The 22,249-nt window shown below is 39.2% G+C and overlaps 1 protein-coding gene across 1 annotated transcript in view; it reads right to left on the reverse strand.

The window, feature by feature from the left end:
- Positions 1 to 22,249, reverse strand: part of SPTLC1 (serine palmitoyltransferase, long chain base subunit 1) — a 68,372-nt gene that overhangs the window by 32,759 nt on the left and 13,364 nt on the right. The window contains exons 4-6 of the mRNA XM_010835958.1: positions 12,546 to 12,639; positions 11,579 to 11,651; positions 2,533 to 2,665 (exon numbers count right to left, since the gene is read on the reverse strand). Of these exons, the coding sequence (XP_010834260.1) occupies positions 2,533 to 2,665; positions 11,579 to 11,651; positions 12,546 to 12,639 (300 nt within the window). The remainder of the gene's footprint in view (positions 1 to 2,532; positions 2,666 to 11,578; positions 11,652 to 12,545; positions 12,640 to 22,249) is intronic.

Consider the following 22,249-nt stretch of genomic DNA (forward strand, 5'->3'; position numbering starts at 1 on the left):
TGCTGCTAAGTCACTTCAGTTGTGTCCGACTCTGTGCAACCCCATAGACAGCAGCCTACCAGGTTCCTCCGTCCCTGGGATTCTCCAGGAGAATACTGGAGTGGGTTGCCATTTCCTTCTCCAATGCATGCATGCATGCTAAGTCGCTTCAGTTGTGTCTGACTCTGTGCAACCCCACAAACAGCAGCCCACCAGGCTCCTCTGTTCACAGGATTCTCCAGGCAAGAATACTGGAGTGGGTTGCCGTTTCCTTCTCCTATGCTAAGACTAACAAAATCTAAAAACAGTTAAGTATGGCTAGTTATCAGGAAATATAAACTAAAACCACAATGAGATATCTTTATACACCTACAGAATGACTAAAATGAAAAATAGTGACAACACCAAATGCTGCTGAAGATGTTGGAGAAACTACATCACTTATATACTGTTAACAGAAATGTGAAATAATATAGCTACTCTGGAAAAGTTTGGCAGTTTCTTGAAAAACGAAATGTGTAACACTGCATGACCAGCAACTGCACTCTTTGGTCTATATTCCAAAGAAATAAAATTTAAGCTCACAGAAAAACCTATACATGAATATTTACTGCATCTTTACTTGTAATATTCCTAAACTAAAAACAACTCTGATGTCCTTAAGAGGTGAATAGTTCAACAAACTTTGGTGTATCCATACTATGGAATGTGGCTCAGCAATCAAAAGGAACAAACTCCTGTTTTATACAACAACTCTAAAGAATCTCTGGAGAATTCATTCAAAATGAAAAAAGGCAATCCTCAAATATTACCTACTATATGATTACATATGTACAGCAATCTTGAAATGATGAAATTACCAAAATGGGAGAAGAAAGCAGTGGCTGCTGCTGCTGCTGCTGCCAAGTCGCTTCAGTCGTGTCTGACTCTGTGTGACCCCATAGACGGCAGCCCACTAGGCTTCCCCGTCCCTGGGATTCTCCAGGCAAGAACACTGGAGTGGGTTGCCATTTCCTGCTCCAATGCATGAAAGTGAAAAGTGAAAGTGAAGTCGTTCAGTCATGTCCAACTCTAGCGACCCCATGGACTGCAGCCCACCAGACTCCTCCGTCCATGGGATTTTCTAGGCAAAAGTACTGGACTGGGGTGCCATTGCCCTCAGGGGTTAAAGAGAAAACAGGATAGAAGGGACATGGGTGTGACAAAACCAGGGATTATCTTGACTTTATCAGTGTCTACATTCCAGTTTGAAACTGTATTAGAGTTTTGCAAGAGGTGACTTTTGGGGAAGACTAGGTAAGGGGTCCAGAAAATCTCTGCATTTCTTACAGGTGTACGTAAAGCCACAATTATCTCAACATAAAGCATTTCATTAGTAAAGGGTACATAAAGTAACAGAAAGATAAAGTAACAAGGAAAGATTTAAGTATATGAACAACCATTGCTCTGAGATCTGTAGACAAAGCATTATCACAGTTTACTACAAAAGAAAGAAAATGAAACCTCAGGCATAGTGCCTATGCCTAATGAATTTATCAAAAACAATTCATTAAATCATTTGCTAAATACCATTTTTACCTCCAGTGTGCCTACCTTCAAATAGACTTCAGGTGGAATATTTAAAATTATGTACAAGGAAATAATTCAGTTTTCTAATGATGTTCTAGAAATTTAAGTTCTAAGACACCAAGCATAAGACTTGAAAGTGAATTTAGACTAGGTTTCCCAGTAACTAAACCAAAAGGACAATATAGTATTTATTATCTGACAAAGGAAGCATACAAGTTCAACTGTTAACTGTAAGCCTTTTCTGGACTTTAAACTCAAAAAGGAATTTATGGGGTGGTACTTGTACAAAGCAATACTGGATGACACTGTAGTTGTAACTATGCTTTATTAAAAATCTAGTCCCTAGTTGGGGACTTTCTTAACTTTCCAGAAGCAAACATACATGGGCACTGGATGTGTGGTATTGCTGTTTACCATAGAAGGGAGGAGCAGAGTGAGGGCTGGCAGAGCCCAGGCAGCAGGTTACAGGCAGCATCAAAAGTACCTGCCGCTAGCCCAAGCCTCTGTTATCTTCTGCGCAGATTATTAAATAACTTTTAATTTTAGGTCTCAGACTGACTTTTGCTTCCTCTTTAACACTGTAGCCAGAATTTGGTTTTGTCACACTTCACTTAATAGCTTCCATTGTTCATAAAAATAGAGACACAAGTCCTTATTATGAGTTCCCAACTCATGACTTCAGTATTCTAAACAACCCATGGGGCAAGATCAGCAGAGACCAGGAGTTGCAGCGTGGGTGCTGCAAAGTGGAGTGACTTCAGCAGGGAGTGTGAGTGGGTTATGATCACAGACTCACAAGGATACCATGCTGTCGGGAGCTGCATAGGGAAGGCAGAAGGCTGGCCCCTTCCTGCAGAAGTTTGACCTTCTCAATGTTAAAAAAAATATCAATATTTTAAGTAGATGATCTCTAACAGAGACATTTTCTAGGAAGGCCAATATTATTTCCAAAGGAATTTTGAAATGAAGGTAAAGGTAACTTACACAAACACAATGTCCCCTCTCTTAGAGTAAGCAGGAATAGCACTGGCTATGGTGGCAAATCCATATGAGTATATTATGGCTTCTTCTGTCTTCATAAATTTTGCCAGGCGGTCTTCTAAATCCAAGTGCACATCTAGTTCAAGAGTAAAAAGTTAAATGGTTAAAAGGTCTTTTAATTCTTTTTCTTTGACTAAAGAAGAAAGAAAATAACATAGGCAGTTTAGTTATTAGTAGTCACCTTGTGGTCAAATGTAATTGTTTTTAGTTACAAGTTATACAGTATCTACTAAGATAATTCCAGGCCCAAACTATGTCTATACTCTGTGAACTGAGTCGGCTACTCATCTGTCCGTAAACACGTAACTCAGATGGCTCTGACTCGGTTTTGCTTTCGTATCACTCTAGCAGTAAGAATTCAAGGCCCTGTCACTTTGCCCACTTTAACTTCTCTCAATCAACAGTGCTGAGGTGTTATCAACGTATGTTAATTTATTAATGCCTTTTTGCATTTTAGCAGAAGTGACCAAACCAGGCATTAAGACAACTGTCAAGCAGTTTTTAAAAGGAAAAGAAATACAAAAGCAAAGTGGTTAAAAAGAACTCCACACACTCTGCATTGAGAGGGAGCCTTTCTCAACTATGGTGGTCACTCTGCTGACAGCTTGTGTCAGCATTTATTGGTGGCACCTGCCATTATACTGTAGGACTGAGCTTCTGTCTGAATTTTCTTTCTAAGAGTACTGGTGAATCCAAATGTAGAATACAAAGAGAAATATGGCCCTTTTATGGAAGCAGCTTAGGAAGAATGTTGATATAATTATAGGGATAAACTGTAATTATTAAACTGTTTTTTTTCTTCTCTCTTACATCATGGTTCCATATAGCCTTTCACCTTCCTAGACCCTCAGATGAAAAGACCAGCGATATCCGGAATAAACAGTATACTGACTGGCTTTGAACTGGAAAACTTTAAGGCGTCTTGAAGCATTACCCAAGAGCAGAAAAATTTTTTTAACTTCCTTTAGCTCTTTTAACTACAGCAGGACCCAAGCCTGGAGAACCAGATCAGCGTTTTACCCATGCCCTGTGCAAGGAGAACTCAGAAGCTGATACAGGGAAGATGCAGCCAGGCCCCTCTAGCCTTGCAGTTTCAAGAGAAAGAGGACGAGCTCAGAGCAGTAAAGGCAGACTTTCAGACAGAGCCAGGGTATGTCCACTGAGAGGAATCAGAAGCGCAGGCAGTGGCAGAGGACCTAGATGTTCTCCACTAAGGGCTGAAGAAGGCTGATGGCCCAGCAGAACCCTCCCTTCAGCCTACATGTCGAGGACCTGTAGGTGGGAGCATCGCACTAAGAGGCCCCTTCAGCATGAGCCTTCCCTGCGGTATGCCCCTCCCCACCAGAGCATTCCTGGTGAGAAAGGGGAGAAGGAAAAGACCTGAAGGACTGAGATATACAAAGGAAACAACCCAGCCCACGGTAAGGGACAGGGACCTAGTTAATTATAAAGCTTCCATCACCTTCCAGGGAGGGGTAAGCTCAGCAATAGGAATAAACCACTTTTTAGAACATTTGACTAAAGTGTCTAAAATCTGTAAACCCACTTACTGATATATCAGAGGCAAGCTAATCTTATTGCGATGCCTTTTAATTAATGAGACAAAATTGAGAATTATAAAAGATACAACTTCACAGGACTACATTTTAAAAAGGAGATGAGGGCTGTCTAACAATCTCAGTTAATTCAACTGTAAATTAAACATTTAGTAAATATCACATAAAGATACTGTGATAAGCACTGGGTCAGGGAGAAATACAGGGCTCCTGCCACCTGACAAAGTGAAACAGCTAAGAGAGGCATCTGGCAGTTTTCAATGGAGAACTCTGAGCCTACAAGGGAGACAAAAGACTAAGCTGTGCCTTTGGTCTCCTGGTCTGAAGCATCTGGGTCCCTTCTACACTCAGAACTGCAACACCTCCGTAGTGACTTCTGACTAAAGGCAAAGGTCCCTCAATCATGAACTGAAGGCTGCAGGGGTGGGAGCCAGTCATTGAGCGAGAAATGAGACAGCACAGAGGGTCCAAACTAAATCCCAATTTGATGGCAAGAGAGGTACGGTGAGGAATTAGAAAATTTAGCAGCAATATCCGAAAAATAAAATAAATCAAAGTCTACTTCATAGACTTCTTAAAGAATGATACAGAATTGTGAAAATGAACTATTTACCCCATTCTAATCAAGCAATGATTTTAAAAAAATCTAGGCATGCTTCTGCCCATTTATAAGTTTAAAAGTATACCAATATAGCCTGAAAGTGAAAGTCACTCAGTATAGTGTGCGACTCTCTGCAACCCCATGGACTATACACAGTCCATGGAACTCTCCAGGCCAGAATACTGGAGTGGGTAGCCTTTCCCTTCTCCAGGAGATCTTTCCAACCCACAGATAGAACCCAGGTCTCCTGCACTGCGGCAGATTCTTTACCAGCTGAGCCACAGGGGAAGCCCAAGAATACTGGAGTGGGTAGCCTATCCCTTCTCCAGCGGATCTTTCTGACGCATGAATCGAACCGGGGTCTCCTGCATTGCAGGTGGATTCTTCAGCAACTGAGCTATCAGGGAAGCACTCCCATATAGCCTATTACATAAAAAATACATGAAATACCATTTGATTTCCATTACCAGTCAAATAGTTATTTTTATAAACTGATACTTTAATTAGATCAATATTAAATAAACATGAGATTTCACAATAACAAGGTCTAGAAAGATGCATCCTGGTTGATCGAAATAGTACCAAAGGAGTGCTTAGCTTTTCAAGCATCAAACCTGTGATAGCAACACCACCAAGACTACAGACTTGATTTTGCTCCTCCCTGCCCACCATTCTATAAGGTATGTTGCCAGGGAAAGGTTTCAGGCAAAAATCTGACAAGAACAAGGAAAGCAGAAAAGCACCAGACATCCAGCTTCCTCCATGCGGCTGAGCACGAGCATGTCTCAGGTGTGCCTTCCTTTTCCTCTGTTAGTGTCCTCTGAGCACCTTCCCTACACAAAGACCCCCACCTCTCCGCTGCCTCTCATTTCTGATCAGATGAGAGAGCAGGTCCCATGTAGGAGGCCTCCTTCAAATTACCATGCTACCTCTAAATCGGGAATTATCTATGGCAAGTCTCAACAATTTAGCTAGCAGAAGTACTACCCAAGTCACAGTGAAATGCTTTCATTCATTATCTCCATTTCAAAAAGAAAAAACATGCTGTGCATACAAACTTTCTACCAACCACAAAAAGGGATTTAAAGTCATTCTGTAGATCTAAATGATTCTCATTGATTAGCAATAAAACAAATAAAAATAAATAAAACAAATACATCTTGGCTCTGCTTTAAGGGTTTATAGTTAGCAACTCAGTTGATAAAAAAATTATGTTAATACTCTCATCACACATACTCATAACCATTTTTATGTCATTACCATGAAGTGGTAAGAAGAATCTCTCTACAATAAGCCAGTGATTTACTGGTTCTTGTCTAGTCCCAGAAGCTTAAATAAGACAGGCCTTTTCTCCTAACTAAAAACACTGGGCTTTAGCTGATGTCAGCCTTGCAAAGCAGGTTTTGTGACAAGTGAACAAGGATAGCTGTATGACTTCTTTTTATGTATGATATTACACTGCAATGAAGAAATTCTCAACAAAAGGGCAGGGGAGGCAGCAAACAGAAAAAACTGCCAGGGCATGTTCTTTGACTCTGGATGTCTATCTTCTGTGTGCACGATCCCTTTCAACAATTAGATTCATAGATCTGCATGCGGCATTTTTTAATTCACTGCTAGGAAACAATATGGCAGGCAGGAGGCTATGGCAGGAGGTGACCAGAAGGCCTCCATGTCCTCTCTGCCCTTTCTGCTGCCCTTGCTGGCACTTGCTCCCTCACCAGAACGTAACAGATGGGAGGCAAGGCTAGGGCAGGATGCCCCACACCAAGCACAGAGCCTGGCCATGGTGGTCATCACAGGGGCTCAGATCTGGGCTCCCTCACTGCCAGCTGTGAACTCCAGACAGGCCTAAAACTGTTCTGTCCCTCTCAGGTCCTTCCTCTGTCAAATGGCAACAGGTGTACCTACCTGAAAGGATTGTTAGGAGAACCGCAAGAGTTAATGCTCATAAACACTCAGAATAATGCCTGGCATGGAAAAAGCAACATACTGTGTGTTTGTTCAACTAAACTAATATTTGTAGAATAAAAGAAAATGTTTTCTTCTTTTAAAAGGAAATATCAGATATGTTATCTTCTAATGAAGCTATCCAAATCCTGGATATCCAAATATAAGGGCTATCTTATATTAAAGCCACTCAGTTCAATTTCCTATTTATCAGAATAAAAGGAGGTATTATGGCCAAGTTCTAGTTTGTTGTTTAGAGGAAAAACCATAAAATTGCCAATTTTAAAACAGTTACAACCTACTATATTTTCTCTTTATATCTCCATATTTTTATGTTACATACTTTTTTTAAATACCTGAGACTTGGACAATTTTTCTTAAAAGTACAAATACCACATATGTACTCATTAAAATACAAAAACAGTGCTGAATGTTTTCCAGAATGCTTTTGCATGCAGTATTTTTTCACAAACAGGATCTTACGTGATTCTTACCAAAATGTTCTAAGTTGCACAAAGATCATTCCCTGCCTACACTGAGAAAACTACAATCCCATGACTGGTAGAAGGAAGTGGCAAATCTAGGAATTTTATGACCAAATGCTTTTCCTACTAAAACATGCAGTCAAGATACTATACAACAGAGAAAAAATATCTTTAAAATAAACAAATGAACAGTTCTTTACTCTTTTCTCTAAAACACAATTAAATGTCACTATCTCTCACCATGAAACCCTGCCAGTAACTGTCTTGATTCAGTTTAAGACCATAGAGCCAAGTATGTATTACATATGCAAGGCAGATCCCAGGCCTGAGGAATAAACAAATAAATGAGATCTGAATGCATTACAAACAAAATAAAAAGGTTCAACAAGAGCAATTATCAAAGGCACTGGGACTGCATTAGCCTTAGAGAAAAGGAAGGCTCCACAACTTGATAACACCATTTGATTGATTCTAAAATACACATTAAAACAGTAAGATGAGAAGGCGGAAAAACCTCTGGTTCACATGGTCCTTTACTATATAAGACAACTTGCTGGGCCTTTAGGAGGCAGGTAAACCATTTAGCCTAAGAAACTAGAAGAATTTTAATTCAATTCTCAATTTTCTTTTTTCTGTGTTAATCACCTGCTGCTGCTAAGTCACTTCAGTCATGTCCGACTCTGTGCGACCCCAGAGACGGCAGCCCACCAGGCTTCCCCGTCCCTGGGATTCTCCAGGCAAGAACACTGGAGTGGGTTGCCATTTCCTTCTCCAATGCATGAAAATGAAAAGTGAAAGTGAAGTCGCTCAGTCATGTCTGACTCTTAGCGACCCCATGGACTGCAGCCTACCAGGCTCCTCTGTCCATGGGATTTTCCAGGCAAAAGTACTGGAGTGGGGTGCCATCGCCTTCTCCGGTTAATCATCTAGTATCACCTAATTTTACTATCAAACAATAAGTGGAAAATGTTTTAATAAGGACATTTACTTTTCCAGTAAGTGATTTTCATTCATTACTTGAAATGTTGAGAAAAGAGCTAAAACAGGCAACATTTTCTTCACTGAAAATAGATGCCTGAATGATCCTTTCAGGAAAAAGACAAAATTAAAAGCAACCTTTCGCTGGGCCAAGGAAAGAGACCCTAGTCTCACAAACGCACAAGCTACTAAAATGAAAGGAAAGGGGTCTTTCACTTCTGCTTTAATGCTCAGTGCAAAGGGTTAATGTACCATAAATATTTTGAATAATTTAACTGTAGAAGGTATTTTAGAGATTTAAAATATAGCCTTAGCAGATCTCAGGTAGCTTCCCTAAGCTTACCTACACTGAAATTTCAAGGCAATGTAATACAACTACAATAATTTAAGTGATCGGTTCCAGAATAAGGAAAAATATAGAAAATATCATATTGAAAAAAACAAAAAATAAAAATATATGCAATATACATATAAAGAAAGGAAAAAAGATGATAAGCAAACATAGATAACTGCTGAAAAGGAACAAAGCAAGTTAATAGGAAGGACGATATACTCAGAAAACATTACACGTTACTCCAGGCAGGTTTGGTGTCTTATTACAAAACCATCACACTGCAAATTAATCTTCAATCTTTATCCAGATACCACAGTCTGTTTGAACCCTGAACTACAATAGGATAAGAATGATACGTGTGAGTGGGCGTGTGCTGTCATTTAGCCGTGTCCAGCTCTTTGAGACCCCATGGACTGTAGCCCACCAGGCTCCTCTGTCCATGAGATTTTCCAGGCAAGAATACAGGAACGGGTGCCATTTCCTACTCTGTGGGATCTTCCTGACCCAGGATGGAGCCCACGTCTCTCGCACTTCCTGCACTGGCAGGCAGATTCTTTACCTCTGTGCCTGCCACCTGGGAAGCCCGGAGAAAGACACAGTGACAAATAAAGCTGTTCACAAAAGAGCTGATAACACAACCATGTGTTTATTACATTCAGACATATGAGAGACTAAATTTAAAACAAACTCCAACAGCATACTACATATATATGGTATGCTATCATTTTTGTAAAACTGGGGTGAAAAAGTATGAAATGGTTTGCATACACTGAAAAAAAGTCTCTGGAAGAATTAACAAGAAACTACTGACAGTAGCTGTCTTTTCTGGGAGGCACAATGATAGTGGGTAGAGACTTCACTATCTTTTTAAACCTTTTTGAGATTTATATCATGGACTGAATTATTCAATCAAGAAAATTAATTTAGGGTTTTATGAAAAGTGAAATAAGTCAGACAGAGAAAGACAAACACCGTATGATCTCACTTATATGTGGACTCGAAGAAACAAAACAAACAAACCACAATGAAAACAGATTCATAGATAGAAGAAATATGTGGCTGCCAAAGGGAAAGGGGATGATGAGTGGGGATAATTAGGTACAGGGGGTTAAGAGGTACAAACGTCCTGTTATAAAATAAATAAGCAATGGGGATGTAATATACACCATAGGGTATATGGCCAATAATATTGTAATAACTTTAGGGAAAGATGGTTGCTAGACTTGTCATGGTGATCATTTCATAATGTATGCAAATGTCAAATCACTATACACTTGAAACTAACAATATTTTTTGTCAACTACATTGCAATTTAAAAATTAATCTAAAAATCATTAAAGACCCCCCCACACACAAATCTGGAAGCACACAGCATCCTATTATGCATATTTCAGGTGATTCAAATGAAAAATTGACTGGGCGATTACAACAACATATTTCCACAGTTCTGGGAAAACTGGTCTTAAAGATTCGAAACTTTTTTTTCACTAAATTTTACAATAAATCTCTTATTGGTCTTCTCAGATAACTCTCGAGCAAGAGTCAAGGCCACATGGGCAAATAAAATCTGCTAGAGAGTTTTAAGAAAGCAAATTCTTTACCCCAGCAAGCAGATCATGGAAAGAAAGGCTTGTTGATCAGATTACAACAAATAAACCTGTAAAAACAAAAAGTGCCTTTTCTAGTTTTCTAATTCTTATCAAGGAAATAATACCCTACCAATAAAAAGCAGGCAAACAACTCATGTTTGCATTAGGCTAGAAGAAAGAGGGAGGTTTTGATCTAAGCTCTTTAAAGTCTTTGATCTTCCCATTACGACTGCAAATCAAGAAACTTGTTTTCTAGTTTTAGGGTTGAAATTAATTAGCAGTGTGACCATGAGGAAGTCACTTAACCTCTCTGAGCTTTCTAGTTCTCTTCTGAATAGCTGGGATGCAGGAATACAAGATTTTAAAGATCCTGTCCAGCTGCAGGATTCTTGGACACCAACTCCCATCATCTGTTTCTAATACAAATAATTCAACCACTAAACTAGCTAAAGGATAAAGAAAGGTGCTCCCTTAAATAAAAACATCTTAACTGCAGAAGTGAAAAAAAAAGCACAGACCAAGAAATGAAAATGAGCAGAGAAGACTTTAAAAGAGACTTCCTTCCCTGACCTCTTTCCCCAGCCTCTGACATTTCGTAAACCAGAATGTTGTTTCCAGTAGTATACTCACTTGAACAATTATATAACAACATTTCTGAAATTTTCAGAAGCAAAGAACAATATACATTTAACAAAAACCATCATAAAATTCCAAGGTCTTCTTTGATGACTCTGATTTAGGGAGTTTACTGTGTTTGAAATCATACTCATCCTAACAGGTAGTTAATCCATCCCCAGGTCATCCACACATAAGGAAATCAATGATCCTTCATCTTCATTCCAGAAAGAAAAGGGCTATACAGTTGATCACTGCCCCCCGTACCTCCAATCTGTTCTCACCTTGCTCCTGGCATGTGGTTGTCCAGCTAGGGCAACTTCCCAGTCCCTCTGCTGGAGGCATGATCCAAGTTATGTTTTCACCAATGGAATGTGGGCAGAATGATGAGCAATACCACCTGCCCACCCAAACGGGTACAGCAGCCCTGCACTCCTGCTCCCCCATACTCATCATTTGGCTACAGCCACGCAGACCAGGAAGGTGCTCCTATTAGGCCAACAGCAACAATACAGGGAAGATTTGGGTTCCTGCACAACTATGAAGAGCAGAGCCATTCAAACCAGATGCTTCCCATCACAAATGTCACGCACGGCAGACAGTCTCCTCACACCATTGTCTCTTGGGGCAAATGCAACAAGAGCTCAGTCTTCGTCCTACTGAGACAGTGCGCCTTAGGTATCCATGGCCCTTCAACACAAGGGACAGTCAGCTTAAGATCAACATGTCTCCCACCAATGGTCTCAAACACAAAATCTTCTGGAAAGTTCATTTGCTTATTACCACAACTAATAAAGGATACCTTTTCCAAGAAGTTATGAAATCAGATTGGATCTTAATTGTTGGAAGCAGCAGTCTAAAAAATATGACAGAAAACATACCAAATGTGCCATAAAATCCTCTAGGTCCACAAGTTCCCACACCATACTTCTTTAGAGATGCCAAAGCTGCTGCCTTTGTGGAAAAAAAATATATATTGTAATAATTTATCCTTAAGAACTCAAAAATGAAATTTCCTGTTTTTTCACCCACATAGCTCACATACCTCTCTAGTTGCCTGGCTTTTCCTCCTTTATAAGAACTAAGACAATTCTGACAGGATATAAAGAAAGGAGGGATGGAAAGATTTAGGCATATGACTAAGAACATGGAAAAGTTATATTAGCTTGACCATTAAAACCTGGTTGTTAGTCACTCAGTCGTGTCCAACTCTTTGCGACCCCATGGACTGTAGCCTACCAGGCTCCTCTGTCCATAGGATTTTCCAGGCAACCGTACTGGAGTGGGTTGCCATTTCCTTTTCCAGGGGATCTTCCTGACCCAGAGATCGAAATCAGGTCTCCTGCACTGTAGGCAGACACTTTACCGTCTGAAAACCTGGTTAACTCAATGCATTCGCACTTTTTGGCATTTTGGGCATAAGTTTTACCTCAAAGTTCATGGACATGAACTTGTACAAACTTTGGGAGATGGTGAGGGGCAGGGAGGCCTGGCGTGCTACAGTCCAAAGGGTTGCAAAGAGTTGGACGTAACTGGGCGACTGAACAACTTTCCTCAAAAAATGTTTACTGGCTCACAATCCCAAAAGGAGATGAAGCAATTTCCTGGACACATCTCCAACTATTACCAGGTTTGGTTCATATAGTTCTCTGGCTGTCACCTAACACTAGACCACATTAGGACACTCCTGCCTTCCCTTGTTGAAAACTAGGTTACAGCTCTGTCAAGAAAGAATAATGATAAACATTTACAAAGCCCTTTCAGATATTCTGCATTTGTCTCTTATTTTATGCCCAGTTGCTCAAGTCAGGCATGTTATCTGTCCACTTCAGCATATGTGCTACCTACCTTGAGCCTAGGGTTATCCAACAATCCAAGAAAATTGAATGAAGCAAAGTTTATACATTCTTTTCCATTCACCACGATGTTATGGCTTGGAGGGCTGGGGAAAGAGACAAGAGTGGTATACTTCAGTCATTTGTGTTGCAGGACACACATTATTATACCGTCTCGGAGAGGGAAGGGGACAGGACACACAAGTGTGTCATTCTACTCTATTCACATACTCCTATCTCTCTTTTTATTCTTAAAAAGTAAAATTAGAAAATGGTATATTAAAAATCAGATACTTGGTAATTAACTCTACTCTTAATAGGCCCCTCTATACTACTTAAATTAAAAAAAGGTGAGCTAGAATTTCAAGATTTTGGATAGATGAATGGCAAACCTTTGCTTGGTTTTGAAACTCACTTAAGTTGCTAAATAAAGTACCTCAGGAAAACATAGAAACATCAAGATCAAAGGCATGAAGAGACAGAGCGAGTCACAGTCTTACAGCAAGAGTTTAAAAATACATGTTATCTACAGGAAGCCACCACAAGAATAAGTAAGCCGTGGCCCCCATTTCTAAAGTTAATGCTGAAACGCTATTTAAAAGGAATTCCCCACCCCTCCACAAAGGGGTAAAATAAGATTGCCCGGTTGCATAGAGCATGGATCTGAGTTCAGCTGAACAGGAGATGGGCTCTTACTCAGACAACCTATCGTCCTCTGCTGAAAAGTACTCGAGCTACAAGTCATGCTTTAAAAATACAGGCCAAACTATGGGACACGAGCTATTAAAGGGTGTGATTAATGGATCACAGCCAGCCTATTTCACCTAAAGGAAATCGTAAGAATAAAGAATAGAATGGAATAGAAACATACCACACAGGGCCAGGGAAAGGACAGTGGCACAGAACTGATTCTGTTTCACAAACTCACTGCTCTGTCACTGGGCTGTTCTGTAAAATGTACTGTGGCCAGAAAAGACTAGGGAACACCACTCTCACCAGTATATTCTAACAGAACTAGTTTTCTGTGAGAAAAATAATGAAAAAATGCTGGGAATCCAGGGAAGGAAAAGAATGACTACTAGAAGTAAATTAACAAAAGCAGATGAACTCATACAAGACTCTGAAAAGAACAGCTGCAGATCAGTCAGGCAGATTCTGTCTGCACTGTGGCTAGTGACGGCTTCAGAAACTCAGGGGTGTCACTTGGCCTCCATGAGCCTGTTTCTTCATCTATAAAGTGGGGTGAGAAGCTATGGCTCAAATTGTCATTATAAAAAGTGCTCATTAACTATCTTCTTTCTTCTCTATGGCTTCAAGGGCTTTTTCTCTTTCAAATCATCCACTATGATTCTAAATCTACTATGTCACTTGTTTTCCCAATTTCTGCTGCTGCTGCTGCTGCTAAGTCACTTCAGTCATGTCCGACTCTGTGCGACCCCAGAGACGGCAGCCCACCAGGCTCCCCTGTCCCTGGGATTCTCCAGGCAAGAACACTGGAGTGGGTTGCCATTTCCTTCTCCAATGCATGAAAGTGAAAAGTGAAAGTGAAATCGCTCAGTTGTGTCCAACTCCTAGTGACCCCATGGACTGCAGCCTACCAGGCTCCTCTGTCCATGGGATTTGCCAGGCAAGAGTACTGGAGTGGGTTGCCATTGCCTTCCCAATTCCTAGGACTTCTTTAGTTTCACAAAACTGAAGTTTCATAAAATTTCCTGAGGTGGTGGAGCTGGCACCCACAAGAACATGAAAAAGCAAAATATCCATGTAGACAAGGGCTGCACACAAAAATCTCAAACATTCCAGAATGGAGGGCAGAATCAGTAATATGAAAGGACCTACTCACTGATCTTAAGAGAGCCTCCCAGAGAGGCAGGAGGCAAATGGGGCTTAATATGGAGACAGAGATAGTGGCAGCCATCATTTTGGGAGATCATCATACATGGCAACACGGCTGCTGACAAGTGCCATTTTGGAAATTCCACTCTAGCTTATTAGCACTGAAACTGAGCTCTGTCTACCAGCCAGTCAGCACTAGTACTGGGAAATGCCAGGCCAAGGGATGAGATGGGCAGAAACACAGTCCCACCTACTAGCAGGCAGGCTGTCATAGGACCCCATGAGCTGCAGGAACCCCAAGACTAAACCTGCCCACCAACACTAGGTAAACACTAGCTCTGGGGCTCCTGGCCTTCAGTCAGCTACTTCGTAACCTGGGCCCACCCACCAGGGGGTTGGCACCAGGACTGGGACTCCACTAGCCATGTAGCCAGCTGTGCAGGATCTGGACATGCCCATCAGGGGCCAACAACTTCTGCACAACTTCTGTGGTAACCAACTAGACCAAGGACCAGCCATGGCTACCAAGTATCCATAGGAGTCAGTCCACTGAAACAGACTCACTTAGCACACACAGGGCATGCTCAGAACATGTAGCTCTGGTGGCCAGATGGAAGAATGCTGTTGCAAGTTTAAAGCAATACAAGAGTATCTCAAGAAACAAAAAATCCCTCAGATAAATGACAACCTTACACTTAAAGGACATAGAAAAAGAACAAGCAAACTCCATAGTATAAAGAATAAAATGTCACACACGAAAAATCACAGAAATTTCACACAAAAAGGACATTATAGACCGGTATCATTGATGAATATAGATGCAAAAATCCTCAACAAAATATCAGCAAGCTGAATCAAACAATACATTAAAAGGATCATACACCATGATCAAGTGAAATTCATCCCAAGGATGCAAGGATGGTTCAATATCCAAAAATCTATCAACATGATCTATCATATTAACAAACTGAAGAATAAAAATCATGATCATCTCAACAAGGAGACAAAGTTTTGACAAAATTTAACATCCATTTATGATAAAAATACTCTCAACAAAGTGAGTACAGAGGGAACATACCTCAACATAATAAAGTTCACACGGAGCAAGCCCACAGCTAATATACTCAACTGTGAAAAACTGAAAGCATTTCCTTTAAGATTAGGAACAAGACAAGGATGAGCAAGGAATCTAAATAGATATTTTTCCAAAGAAAACATACAGATGGCTAACAGGCACAAAAGATACTCAACATCACTAATCATCAGGAAAACACAAAACAACGATGAAATACCACCTCACACCTGTCAGAAGAGTTATCATTAAAAAGACAAATAACCAGTGTTGGCAAGGATGTGAAGAAAAAGGAACCCTCATGCATTATTTGTGGGAATGCAAATTGGTACAGCCACTATGGAAGATAGCATGGAATCACTTCAAAAATTAAAAATGGAGCTATCATATAATATAGCAATTCCAACCCTGGGTATTTATTTAAAGAAAACAAAAGCACTCATTAGCAAATATTTTTCCATGCTTATGTTTATTTCAGCATTATTTACAATAGCCCAGATACGAAAGCAATCTGAGTGCCCATCAGTATGGAAAAAGAAGATGTAAGGAGGAGTATTACTCAGCCAAAAAATAAAGAACAAAATCTTGCCACTTGTGAGAACGTGAATAGATCTACAGGGTATTATGCTGAGTGGAATAAGTCAGAGAAAGACAAATATGTATGATTTTACTTACATGTGGAATCTGAAAAGCAAAACAAATGAACAAACATAACAAAACAGAAGCAGTCACAGAGAAGCAGAGTCATAGCCAGAGGGAAGGGAGGCTGGGGGAATGAGAAAAAACGGGTGAGGAAGATTCATAGGTACAAATTTTCAATTATAAAATAAATGAGTCATGGATATGAAATGCACAGTGTGGGGAATACACTTAATGATTATTGTTGTATCTTTGTATGGTGATAAATGGTAATTAGATTCATCATTGTGATCATTCTGAAATGTATACAAATATAAAATCACCATGTTGTATACCAGGAACTAATATAGTGTTTTAAGTCAATCACACTTCAAAAAGAAACAAACTCACAGGAAAAGAGATCAGATTTGTGGTTACCAGAGGCAGGTTAGGGAGAGGGGGTATTGGATTAAGGTGATCAAAAGGTACAAACTCCCAGTTATAAGATAATTAAGTACTGGGGATGTAACAAGCTTCCCCGGTGGCTCAGATCGCAAAGAATCTGCCTGCACTGCATGTACAACATGACAAATATAGTTAACACTGATGTTAAATTATATATGAAAACTGTTGAGAGTAAAACTTGTTTTCCTCAGAAGGAAAAAAAAATTGTTATTTAATTTTGAATCTGTATGAGATGATGTATGTTCACTAAACTTAATGTGGTAATCAATTCATGATCTATGTAAGTCAAATCATGCTATACACCTTAAACAGTGCTATATGTCAAGTATATCTTAATAAAACTAAAAAAAATTATTTTCCAATTTTTAAAAGATACTTTATTGCTAACAAATGACAACCATCATCTGACAATACAAGGTTGCCACAAACTTTTAATTTGTAAAAAATGCAGTATCTATGGGAGTGCAATGGAATTCCCAAGTGGTAGAGTGGTAAAGAATCCACCTGCCAATGCAGGAGACACATGAGACGTGGGTTTGATCCCTGGGTTGGGAAGATCCCGTGGAGCAGGAAACGGCTACCTGCTCCAATATTCTTGCCTGGAAAATTCCATGGACAGAGGAGCCTGGTAGGCTATACAGTCCATGGGGTCGCAAAGAGTTGGACATGACTGAGTGTGTGCACACACACACACACACACACACACATACACACACAGGAATACAACAAAGCAAAGTGCAATAAAATGAGGTATGCCTATATATAAATACCTGCAAACAGCAGCAGCTGCACCCACTAAGTTACACATATTTTGTTCTCAATGGGAAAAAATAAAATTGAATAACCATATACAAAGGTGAATTCCAGGCATTTAAAAAGCCTAAAAAGTACTCTGAAAAAGGTAACAGAAGAAAATATAGAAAGTCTTTGTGACCTCAGAATAGGAAATGATTTCTAGAGCAAGTCTCCAAACACAAACCATGAGGCTAAAATGGATGGATGTGACTAAGTCAAAACTAAGAATTTTGGTTCAATGAAGATACCACAGACAAAACTAACAGATGGGTGATAGAAATTTGTTGTATTTCATGAATGCAAGATGGCATCAACTGTATTTTAGCTACCACTAAGGAAGAAAGACATGGCCAATTAAAATGTAATGACAGTTTTCTTATTATACGTGTTTCAGGTTATATTTAATGAAAAGGCATTCCTGACACAGATTTTTGTCATTCTACTTTCGCACCTATGTATGGAAAAATATAAACAAGATGAATCAGTTAAGACATTCCTAATTTTTAGTCAGCAGTTCTGACTGACTGCTCCCTGCTACATCATGGATATCACAGGTATTCACACTCCCTGCTAACAGGAGTATCCTGGTATTGCTTAGGAGGATGCTCTGCTATCATCTCTGAGATTACCTGACAAGTCACCCATTCTCTAAATTTCGTGCTGGAACTTTCCTATTGGACTAAACTCCTAATTTAATCTTTCCTCAACTGAATCACGTGTTTCTAGAAAGTAAGCTCTTATTATCCAAAGGCAGCAGGAATTTGACAAAGGAATGCTCAAAGCCATAGTCCCAACAGCCTCTGTTCATCCGTCTAGAGGAATCTGAGCATTTCTCCTTCCATCAGCTGTCTTATACGACCTATGGCCACGTAACTCAACTGAGGTGTTGGCAGTGAGTACAGCCATGACCAAGTTCATCAGTGCTAAGAAACGATACCACCCCAACTGCCCCCAGGTAAGAATGACTCCCAGCAGCTGTAAGATTCATATCCATTTCAGAGATCTTAAAATAGAAAGAAAAAAAAAAGTTTCTTAGAATCATTGTAATAAATCACTACACAAGAACTGATCAAGAATTAAAATCTACACAATAATGGGGATTCCTGATAATTGAAAAGTAGGCTGGGAATTAGGTAGAAAAAGAAGTAGAAGATACTAGTAGGCATTCACAGAAGAGAAAAGCCCCAACAGCTAATAAGTAGATAAAATTATACTTAATGGCTCAAATAATCAGAGAAATGCAAAATAAAACAATGTTGTCCAGGAATTGGGTACTGGTATACGCCTGTCTCATTTCCCTCTGGGACTTTCCTACATCATGATTCTCCTGCTGGGCCCACACCCCTAGAGAGACTCAAACAGGTCCACAACAGGATGTCAATCAGGTTTAATAACCACACTGTTTGTAGCAGTGGGGAGTAGAGGCAGCTGAGGTATATATCACAAGGAAAATGGCTAAGTAAAACATGGTAGCCATATACAGCAGGATAATATGTACCAGTCAAAAGAAATGAGAAGTACACTTAGCAATTCCACCTCTCTGTGCTGCCGCATATTTCTTTACACCACTCAACACCAGCTAACACTATATTTACTTCATTTTTGGTCTGCCTGGCCTAAGAGAACTAAGATTTTGATTACTGCACATACTCAGCATATTCCTTGAACACAGCAGGAACTCAAACATTTGTCGAAAAATTGTGTTGAGTAGAAAACTTGTTTAAAAAAAAAATCAGAATGGAGTCTAGAGCACAAAATTAAAAACACATTCATAAAACATTAAAAATAGTTTCAAGAATCTATACATGCTAAAAATAATAAAATACATGTTTTTAATGACATAAAATAATAAAAGAAAGTAAAATACAAGCATTACAGTGAGATCCATTACTGGTGGAGAACAGATGCAGGTGCTGGGGATAAAGGAAACCAAGAAAAAAGCAAATGAGAATGCTGTCTTACATGAGTGCTGATGAGAGCAGTGCTGAAGAGGAGGTCAATACCTGTGCCTGCAAGAAAGGCCCAAAATGAAGAAAATAAAACAGAGACTGAACTAAACCAGAGGACAAACCTTTAGCAAATCTGAGTGAGAAAGGAGACACAGATGACTGTAATGCAGACACAAACCCCACAGATGTGTTGTTCTACACATCTGTATATAAAGTTGTGTGTGTATATATATATATAGCATATATATTATTTTACATATGAGGAGGACTTCCCTATAGCTTAGATGATAAAGAATCTGCCTGCAATGCAGGAGACCTGGATTTGATCCCTGAGTCAGGAAGATGCCCTGGAGAAGGAAATGGCAATCCACTCCAGCATTCTTGCCTGGAGAATCCCATGGACAGAGGAGTCTGGCGAGCTATAGTCCATGGGATAACAAAGAGTTGGACACGACTAAATGACTAACACACACACACATATATATATATTTTTTTTTTTTTACATATAACTGTTTGAGAAAATTCTATGAACTACTTCATGCAAAAGCATTTGAAAACACAAGAAATGAACAATTACTAAATAACAATAACCAAAACTTACTCATAAAGGAAATAGAAACGGTTTTACAAACTCACTGAAGACATTAAATTCATGATTAAAAATCTATGCTCAACAGAACAAACAACAAATACATATTATTGCCAAGAAAATTACAAGACTACTAAATTTCTGATACCAAACCTGGGCCAGCATAGTAAGGGAAAAGAAAAGACTAAACTCGTTTTCTAATACTGATACTAAAAGTACCAAATATTAGCAAAAAAAAAATCAAAAAACAAAAAAAACCCCGCAACAATTAATAAAAATTAACCAAATAGTCATGCTTAAATAGGGTTTATCTATCACTAAGTTGTAAGAGTTTTCTAATATATATTTTGGATACTAGCCCCTTAACAAATAAATGACTTGAAAATATTTTCTCCCATTTTGCAGGGTTTTGTATTATTTCTCTGATAGTGGACTTTGAAACACAAGTGTTTTTAATTTTAATGAATTGCAGTTTATTTTTCCTTTGGCTGCTTGTGCTTTTTGTGTCATATGTAAAAATCTTTGCCCAACCCAAGATTACAAAGAATTACTCTTTTGTTTTCTTTCTTCTACTAAGAATTTATAATTTTTGCCCTTAAATTTGGGCCTGTGATTAATTCTGAGCTAATTTTCACACATGTTGTGAGTCTGAGGTCTGTCATCATTCTTTTACACATGTCTATCCAGTTGTGCCATCACCATTCGCTAAAAAAGACTATTCTTTCCCTACTGAATTGTCTTGGCACTTTGTTGAAAATCAATGGACCATAATTTAAGGTTGTCCACCCATTTTTAAGAATAAGACACTGAAATGCTAACCAGAAAGAAAAAAAGTGAAAGTGTTAGTTGCTCAGTCATGAACGATTCTTTGCAATCCCATGGACTGTAGACTGCCAGGCACCTCTGTCCATGGAATTCTCCAGGCAAGAATACTGGAGTGGGTAGCCATTCTCCAAGGGTTCTTCCTGACCGAGGGATTGAACCCAAGTCTCTCTTATTACAGGCAGATTCTTTACCATATGAGCCACAGGGAAGCTAATTGAAGCACTGTGTAAATAGGCCTGGCTTCTTGACTCACAGTGGGCTTCACTCTATAATAATCAGACACGAGTTCATCTGTGGAAACCCTAAGCTCAAAATTTTCTGTGTTTATTCTCTTGACTTCGAGTTTCACCAAAGAGAACTCCTTTGGTATATATGAGGTATAAATCTGGTTTCCAACTTTCTCTAAGAGCTGAGATGGAGGAAATGGGATCAGCATCCTACTATTCATTATAAACATTTTACTTACATTCTGTTTTCAGAAGGGCACCCGTTCCCTAACACATCCTTCGGACTTTTCATTTATATTTAGCCTTTCCAGAGGGTAAATCTCCATCTTTCTGCAAGTCTACCAAGCTAGAATCTGAGTGACGATGAGTGGTGTGGCTGCTTGCAATTTCCTCGAGAAATTTTATGTATATGCTTAATTACTGTAAAAAAATCAACCAGTACAATTTAAAACAGTAATGGATTAGAGCAGAAGAGTCACAATCATCTCAACAGATTTAATAAAATTTAATACTCTGATTTTAAAACTAACAAAAAGTTCCCTTAGCAAATTAGGATGAGAAAGGAAGGCCTGTAACACCATACAGGTTATCCCTTAAAAGCTATCAGGAACAGGACACAGAAGTCTTTGTTACCACTCCTATTCAACACTGCATACAAAGTATCCCAGCCAGTGTAATAACACAGAAACAAGAAGAAAATGATGCTCTTCATGACAGAAATGAAAACTCTCTGGTATCTAGAGATAAAGCTATTAAAAGATATGCAACGTCAATTTCCTGGCTGTGATACTGTACTACAGTTAAACAAGATGTTACCACTGGGGGACATAATGAAGGGTATATGGAATCTATCTGTATTATTTCTTATGACTTTATGTGAATCTATCATGTTTCAAAACAAAAAGTACGAAAAGTTAAGCAAAATCTTTATGAAAAACGTTATCCAACTTTTCTCAGAAACATGAAAGACCTAAATATACAAGTTATACACAAGATACATGGTGATGAGATTCAGTATTAGCAATATGCCAATTCTTTCCAAATTAATCCACAAATTCAATGCATTACTAGTCGAAAGTTCAAATTCATTTTCTGGTGAAATCTGATCAGCTAAACCTAAACTATTAGTGAAGAGTCAAAAAACAGCCTAGACAATTCTGAAGAATAAGAAGGTTAAGGATCCATGCTAGCCAAGACCTATTATTAACCTAGTGGTATAAATGAAGTTCTGGCATAAGAAGAACAAATAACACTGTGGACGGAGGTTTGTAACACTGTACAGGAGGCGGTGTCAAAAACTATCCAAAAGAAAAAGAAATGCAAGAAGGCAAAGTGGTTGTC

Source organism: Bison bison, unplaced genomic scaffold (assembly GCF_000754665.1).
Source record: "Bison bison bison isolate TAMUID 2011002044 unplaced genomic scaffold, Bison_UMD1.0 scf7180017864057, whole genome shotgun sequence".
NCBI lineage: Eukaryota > Metazoa > Chordata > Mammalia > Artiodactyla > Bovidae > Bison > Bison bison.